The sequence below is a fragment of the Hibiscus syriacus genome, unplaced genomic scaffold (assembly GCF_006381635.1).
Source record: "Hibiscus syriacus cultivar Baekdansim isolate YM2019G1 unplaced genomic scaffold, ASM638163v2 tig00110057_pilon, whole genome shotgun sequence".
Classification (NCBI taxonomy): Eukaryota; Viridiplantae; Streptophyta; class Magnoliopsida; order Malvales; family Malvaceae; genus Hibiscus; species Hibiscus syriacus.
Genome location: NW_024062581.1, coordinates 1,521,765 through 1,530,658, shown reverse-complemented (window position 1 = coordinate 1,530,658; position 8,894 = coordinate 1,521,765). Strand labels below are relative to the sequence as shown.

Here is an 8,894-nt window from a genome sequence, read left to right as displayed (position 1 = left end):
TTGTACTCTAACGTGATTTTTTATTATTATTTTTAATTTCCATGTCAAACATCCGGTTCTTAGTGGTTCAATATCGGTCCGGTTCGATCGGTTCATTGCTGGTTCAATGATTTTTTTACGGTTCACTAATAACGGTTTAATCGGGATAAAATGAATCGGATCAGACAACGATTAATGATTAAACCGATCGACCTGATCCGATTTTCAAAACAATGCTCTACATCCTTGAAGTGAGTCTGATGAATTCACGCACAAACAAAAAATTTTAGAGTATGAGGAAAGGTTAATATCAAATTGTAAGGCCATGATATAAATATTTATATTGAATTTATACATCATTCATTAATCTTGAAAGAGACTACCAGCTAGGGATGGCAATAGGTCGGGCCGGTCGAGTTTTTGAGTCACCCGATTCGACCAGAGAAGAAAAGGTCCTCCACCCGTGACCCGACTCGATCTGAAGAAATTAAGGTTTCACCTGACCCGACCTGACATGACCCGAAATAATTAAAAAATATATATTTTTATTCAATAAAAGCAGTGATTTAATTGAAAAAAATTATATATAGAGGGGTAATATTATAATTATCCCTAAATATATAGGTAAAATTATATATATTTTTCGGGTCGGGTCATATTTTTATCACCCTAAATCCGACCGAACTTAGATTTTTTTTTTAAAAAAATCTGACCCGATCAAATCAGATCAGACCAGAACCCGTCGAATTCGGATTGAGTTGTCATCCCTACTACCAGCAACCAAAATCCAGCTGTGTTTAGACATTTAATGTTAAATTGTTAAATCATTTCATTGAAATTTTGAAAAGAGAGAGACAATTATAAAAGTTTTTTTAGATAATATAATGAAAATTATAAAAGAATATTTATTTAAATACTTTTTTATACATTTACCGTCTGTCTACTTGATAAGAAAAATAATATACATACACTAAGCCAAACCCAATAGTCAACCTGACAAACCACCCATAAGCTATGCTCGAAGATCTAAATTTTGTAGCTTTTACGGTTAAATCTGCAACCACAAAGCAAAAACTCAAAGCCCCTCTCTCTTCTTTGCGTTTCTAGCAATCAAAGATTGATATAAAATCGTCTCAGTTTCCATTGAAAAAGAAAACCCAGAAAAAAGTTACTAAATTCATCCGTTAAGCTCTGAAAAGAAACGGTTTTTGTTTTGGAGGAGGATGGCAAGTGGGGATCTAGAGCAAGGAGGTGGAATGAATGAGAAGCACAGGCCAAATATCTATCACCGACCAACATCTCCCTACCATGTTGAAAACACTGAAAAGCAATGGACTTCGTGGCTTGTCCCGATGATTGTGGTGGCTAACGCTGCTGTTTTTGTTGTGGTGATGTACATCAATGATTGTCCTAAGAACAATCTGGGATTTGAAGGAAGCTGTGTGGCTGAGTTTCTTGGCAGGCTTTCTTTTCAGCCTTTGAGAGAAAATCCTCTCTTCGGCCCTTCTTCTAATACGTAAGTCGCATCTACCCCATCTCTAAATTTGACATCTTTCTGTTGTTTGTTGGTTTTAGAAGTTTAGGAATTTCTGTCTTTGATGAGTCAGCTTTAGTCCAATCATTCCTGTTTCAGGAGTATCCTTGGATCATAATAGAGGATCTGAGTTGCATTCACAATTCAAACTTATAAAGCTTGTTGTCTCTTATTGATTTGAGTTGCATTCACAATTCTCAATATGGAGTTGACATCAAAGTCCATTGGTTGATTTATGGAATGTCGTGGTTTTCTGCTAAAGTGCAGTGAGGACAATTTTCATAATTGGGAACCTCTTCTAGCTTAGCAGCTTATTTTTTTTCTGATGATAGCTTAAGGGCTCTGTATTTTGATTTGACCTTTTGATCTTTTTTCAGCTAGGGAAATCCTCTTTCTGCTTGCTTTGATAGAAGAATATTGAGGTAGCATATTATTTCAGGATCCAGAGTTATTTATCTTATTTGTACTAATTTCTAAAAAAAAAAAACTCAAAACAATGTTTCAGTTTAGTAAAAATTTCAGCAATGGATGGCCGGAAGCCATTTGAACGTGTGATGTGGTTACATGCTCATCTCATTTAGGGATGCATATGCATGGTATTAGAGGAATTGATGATCTATGCAAATCCAAATGTTGTTTTACAGAAACTAAGGGAACTTGGATATAGGAGGTTTTCGTTCAATAAGTTTATGTAAATAGTATTCGAGAACTCGAACATCTAGTTTTCTCATATTCGTTCTTCTTCAGATTGGAAAAATTGGGAGCACTAGAGTGGAACAAGGTAGTGCATGGCAATCAAGGATGGAGGCTTATTACTTGCATTTGGCTTCATGCTGGTGTTATTCATCTGCTCGCTAACATGTTGAGCTTGGTCTATATTGGAATGCGCCTTGAACAGCAATTTGGATTCGGTTCTCTATCTGTCCTTTTCTCTAGTGTGATATTAATTATTCCACATTTTCTCCTACAGAAAATTATTGTATATAATGCATTTCATAGCATGTAAATTTCGGAGTGTTGGGTCAGTCTCGATCGGTCAACAAAGTGAATAAATGTGTCTTACAGATATCCTTTGATTGCATTACATGGTGAATGGAGAATCTGTTCATTCACCATTACTAGGGCCACCTAGAGGATAATTTGGCCCGTCTTGCTGTTGTAGCTTATATGTGTTTTTCCCCTGACAGTGCGTATTGGGCTTATCTATCTGTTGTCTGGCCTTGGTGGGAGTATACTATCTTCTCTTTTCATACAGCATAATATTTCTGTTGGTGCCTCTGGTGCTTTATTTGGCCTTCTCGGGGCAATGTTATCGGAGCTTCTAACTAACTGGACTATCTATACGAATAAGGTATGTTACGTATTTATGTACTTAGGAAAAATGTTTACCTATCGCATTCTATTGGAAAATAGTAATTGCTTTGATGTTTGAAGCAAAGTTAATACTTTGTATTGTAGGCTGCTGCTCTGATCACACTTGTGGTCATTATAGCCGTTAACTTAGCAGTCGGGATTCTTCCTCATGTCGATAACTTTGCACACATTGGTGGTTTCTTGACTGGATTTCTCTTGGGCTTTGTTTTGATGCTTCGTCCCCAGTTCGGGTGGGTTCGACGTCAGCATCTTCCTGCTGGTGCTCATGTAAAATCAAAGCACAAGGCATACCAGTATGTTTTCTGGGTGATTGCTATGGTTTTAGTCATTGTTGGGTAAGTTTTTGAACCCCACATTCTTATCTGTTTTTTTGCCTGTTGACCGGAAAGATGATAATCGTATTCCGTTTTCGGATGGGATGCAGTTTCACAGTGGGACTGATAATGCTGTTTAGAGGAGAAAACGGATACGACCATTGCAGGTGGTGCCATTACCTTAGCTGTGTGCCTACATCAAATTGGCACTGTGGAAACAAATGAAGCATTACCACTAATACCCAGACTTGATCTTCTCCCCCTTTATTCTTTCATATTTCTGTTTATATTTTTATCGGTTTATTAATTTCATTCACTTGTTATCTGCCTTTGTATATGGATTGCTTTTGACTTAATTATATAATTTACTCACTAATATATCTCAATTTAATATGAATTTTGATCCAATATATAATAAGATACACACATACAGTAATTTTAATTTGATTTAATTATGTATAATTTTAATTTAATTCGATCATATATATGAAATTTTAATTCGGTTATACTTATGTTTAGAATTTTTTTATTAGTATAGGGTAATCGCAAGTTATTATCTCGTTAGAACTTCTGTTTTTCGAATAGAGGCGGTTACTATTATTAAAAAGTAAAAATATCCGACATTATAATATGGTTTTACCACTACATAATTTAGACATTTTCCTATAAAATTAGCCACTTTAGATCATATAAGGACCATACATGAAAAAAATTAAAAACTCAATCAAAACACTCGAGCAAAAAAAATAGATAAGAACAAATATGACGGTGTCAGGAAACAAACCACAGAAGGGGAATAAGCTATTAAAAGACCATTGAAAATCGTAAATCAAAACTGAACGTCACAAGAACTATCCAAGAACGCAAATTCACACATCCAAATTCAATTTGAAGGTCCATACCTGGAAACATCAACAATATTACAAGTAAACACAATCTTGATTAGTCGTGACATCGTCAAATCCCACCCTAAAAAAACATAAATAAAAGAACCAAACAACCGAGAAAGAAAATGAAAAACATGTCACAAAGGTAGAGAAAAACATGCCACAAAGATAGAGAAAAACATGTCACAAAGATATAATTATTCTTATTAAGAAACTAAAAAAAAAACAAAAAGATAACATACGGATAGAAACCAACATCAAAACTGATACTGCAACCGGCTAAATAAATTCAAAGAAAAAATTGATCTAATCTATAAAAAATGATACAAACTCTAAAAAAAGAGAAGGGGGAGAGTGGTTGGTTTAAAATTTTTTTAATCAATTGATTTATAAGAAATAAAATATTCTTTTTTACCACTAAGATCATTTGATACAAATTTTAAAATTTATATATTCAAAATTATGATATTTAGTAGAGACCGAATGAGAAGGAAACATGCTCTAATCTAAGGTTAAATAAAATTTTAGCTCTTGAAGTTGCATTCCATTATTACTTTGATATTTGAATACTTTTTATTTAATTTTGACCTTTAAAATTGCATTTTATTTTTAAATATTATATGCCACACACCATATTCTTAAACTATCACATAAAATTTTATATAATAAAAAAAGTTAAAACAAATATACATCCGATCGTTTGTTATTCGAAAAAAAATTCTTAAACAATTCTAAAACTCTGCTCACTCTTTTTCTCAAACATCCGCTTCCTCCTTACCTCATATATGATTAATAGACGTGGGGCGGAATTCAAATATTTATTTGGGGTGTTAAATTTAGAGAAATTTTATTTTAAGATGTCAAATTTAAAACTTGTATAGAGAAGTCTTTTTAAGATGTCGATTTATGTTTAAGGCTACAAATATTCTTTTCGAAATATATTAATTAATTAACTTTTAAATATTTTTATATTAAATTTTATATATAATTTTTTTTCCAAAATGTTTTGGGATTTCATATGACACCCTGTTATATCCTGGCTCCGCCAATGGATAGACGACGAAATCAACTTTGATCTTAGTTTTTGGTGTCGATATATTTTTTATTTTTATCTCATTTTTTTATTTTTATTTTGTTTTTATAGTATGATTTTTATGTTTTTATGATACATTTTTTTAGTTTCGGGAATGTTTTGAGTTTTCTTTTTCGATCGTTTGGTCATTATTGTGTTTATTTTTTTAGGGTTGGATTTGACGTTGTCGTAACTGATCAAGATGGTGTTCATTTGTTATTCCCCTAGTCTTCCATGCTTTGGACACTCTAATTGGATTTAGATACATAACATATGTTTGTAGATAGTTTTCTCACGATGTTTGACTGTGATTTACATTTATAAGTGATCTTTCAATAGTTTAATCAATCTCCTATTGTGGTTCGTTTATCGTAATAGTCATTAGGGGCGTAGGCCTACGCCTACCTAGGCCATGCCCTCTATGCTCAAAAATGGGTAAATTATTTATTCAATCACACATTTATTATTTAATTTTTGTTTTGGTCACTCAATTATTATTTATTTTAAATCATACTTAATGTTATATTTTGATTTTGTTTTGGTCACTCGTCTTTAAAGTATTAGCGGTGATGTTGACGTATCATCATAATGCCTCGTCATGATTGAAAAATAGTTAAAAAATATCATATTAACATCATTCTTAATTTTTAAGTGTAGATAATCAAAATAGAACCAAATCTTAAGATTGACTATGATTTTGAAAAAAAAATAATAGTTAAGTGATCAAAATATAAATTAAGTAATATGTGAGGCGACAAAATAGTTAGTTTACCCTAAATAAAAAAATATGTATGAATTATGTGCAGAAATTTATATTAGTCCAATTAATATACTTTTTCTAGATTTAGTCCATATATATATATAATTATTATATTTTTAAATTAAAAATATATATGAATTATATTAGATAAAAGTTTTATATGTTTATATTGGTTCGGTCTACAAAATATTACATATATATATATATATATATATATCATAATTATGAGTGTTGTTTTGTTTACTATTCTAATTGTAACCATATATTGTAAAATTGGATATTTTCTCCATCTTAAAATTGGATATTTTCTCCATCTTAATAAACTTGGTTGTTTATATTTCTATAAAACAGAAATATATAGGAATGGACAGGACCTAAACTCAACGGGTTCTGACACATTCCGACTCAAGTGTTTATTTTTTAATAATAAAAAATTTGTGTCCGTGTCGGATTTCGGGTAAAAATATCCGACCTGGCCTGACTCAAAAAATAATATAATTTTTAGGGATAATTGAAATAATATATCTCTTTATATTATTTTTTTCAATTAATATTTATCGAGTAAATTAAAATTAAATAATTTTATATTTTTTTAATTGGGTTCGGGCGGTATCGAGTCGGAGTCGGATTTTATTCGAAAGTTAGGTATGGTTTTGGGTCAATTGAAATTACTTTAACCTTGGGTCAGAAAGGTTTTCCTAGAATTATACATCAACGGTAAAAATTTTAAAAAATAAATTAAAAATAAAATATAATTAGATGTGGTTTTAAATGTAACACCCAAGTCCGAATAAAACAAAATTCGATGGGTTTGGGTATTAAACGGAACCACTTCGGTTAACCCATTTTTTTCTTGAAAACATTTCATTTGTCAAAATATAATCCATCGCATTAAGTAAATAAGTATAAAAAGTTAAGTTTACAAAACGGGGAGCTCCCAAATAAATTCTCAAAATACAATAATCCAAGAGCTATGACTCAAATATAAAAGGGTCTATGAAAATGCATTCCTACTAAGATAATCAAGACATACTCTACTACTGTTGGTATCTGGAAAATGACTGATTGGTGATAAGCTCCCGAGTCTGACACCTACTAACATGTGAACAAAAACATTTTCGAATGCTGAACTACGAGCTCAGTGCCACTAAACGACTCCCCTATATTACATGCATCCAATAAATATGAATTCTTAACAAGTTAAGTCATGCACAATGAAATGCAATAAGCATAGATCATAACATAATGATATGTAACAAAGCATCATAAGAGTCATAATATGGGCTTGCCATTCAATCAAAAAAGTGCCTTAGCACTAATACTAAAATTCCTCAACAATGATACAAAATTGCATTTGCATTGATACAAAAGTGTAATAACACTGGAAAGATAATTCAGATATCTCAACTTACATATTCGAATAATGCATGCATACGCTCAAGTAACTAGGGTGTCATCAGTATTTCCCGAGCATCAAACAAAGGCTAATTTTATGCCACATAGTTTAATGTTGTTGTTCATAAGAGTTTCAATTAACTTTCTCACTTATAGTCTTATTTAAGAACACTCGATGCCCTCATAATCCCCTTTATAAGCTAACAAAGTTAGCAAAGTTTTCTTCCCAAAATAAGACGTCAGTCCCCATAATGAGCCTATCAATATCGATACTGGCCTTAGGGTATCGATACTGGTCTTAGTATCGATATCAATTTTAGCTTCGATGTTTCAATTTAATTCCAAGTATCAATACCCTGATGGAGAGTGCCAATACTCATCCCTTAGTACGACACTCTCATGAGTATCGGTATCAAAATTGCATTATGAAATTCTCAAATGGCCACCAGTATCGATACCATCTTCTGAGTATCGATATCGAGCCTCGAGTATCGATAATCACCCTCAAATTTGCCCCATTTTTTCCTTATACGAAGAACAATATCAGAATTGTTCTTATGGTACCTATATTGATGGACCTGAGTGCCCTGTTTAGGCACAAAAATGACATTCTAAGGCCCTTCACAAGCCCCTTAAGGGCTACCAAGTATTTGTTAAGTTTTATGGAGTGTTTTAGCATCACAAAATGTTGTTTTAACACAACAAAAGCATCAACTAATCATGCTACCATTAAAACCCATTATGCACACAATAAGCACAACAATAAACAAAACATAGTTTCATGGTCTACAAACAGTAGAGAGAAGTTATCTATATGTTACTTTAGCTCTAGATGATGAATGATGCTTCAAGAATAACCCAACCACCAACTTCTCTTTGTTCTTGGCTTTTGAGCATTCCCCATCTTCTCTCACTAACCAAGCAAAACAAATGAATTAATACCACGTTTTAAAGATCTAGGTGATTGGAAACACATTTCTAAACACCTAGAAACAATTTAGATCCACTCTTAGGCCCTAAAACAAAACTCCTCTAAAACCCATACTTTGTCACAATGGCCAAACCTCAAAATTTTGAGCTAGAATTAAAGCCCTAAGAATGAAGATTGCCTATCTTACCTCCAAGTTCTAAAACTAGCTCTGTAAGGCACTAAAGCTTCCACCTTTGAAACTCTCAAGAGGAAGAAAAAAACAATGGAGAGGAGAAGAAAAAGATAAAAGGTGGAGAAAATGAGGAAAGGAGTTTCAACTTTCTCTTCCTCGTTCACATCAGCAAACATAAATGAAATTAACCTTATTTTCAAACAAGAGTCTAATTACACCCTTAATCTCTTCTCTTTTAAGCCCAAATCAAAAATAGCATTTTATCACTTTGTGGGCTTTCTACAAGTCCAATCCCTTTATTCTTGACCCAAATGTTAAAATTAGTCTTGTCCAAATACTCGAAGCCCAATAATAACACAATAATAACACCCGAACTACTAACTCATTTTCGAAGTGTTACATTAAAAATAAAAACATTCATTTAACTCTAATCTATTAAATTTAACAATGAATGCTATGCCGAGTTATACTTATTG

At 32.3% G+C, this 8,894-nt stretch overlaps 1 protein-coding gene across 1 annotated transcript; it reads left to right on the top strand.

Annotated features, from left to right (window-relative positions):
- Nucleotides 1–966: 966 nt before the first annotated feature.
- LOC120214341 (RHOMBOID-like protein 2) lies at nucleotides 967–3,525 on the top strand. Its single transcript, XM_039212260.1, has 5 exons — nucleotides 967–1,495; nucleotides 2,261–2,424; nucleotides 2,701–2,864; nucleotides 2,972–3,222; nucleotides 3,312–3,525. The coding sequence occupies exons 1-5, from the start codon at nucleotides 1,203–1,205 to the stop codon at nucleotides 3,424–3,426; spliced, it is 987 nt and encodes a 328-aa protein (XP_039068191.1). The 5' UTR covers nucleotides 967–1,202; the 3' UTR covers nucleotides 3,427–3,525.
- The last annotated feature ends 5,369 nt before the right edge of the window (nucleotides 3,526–8,894 follow it).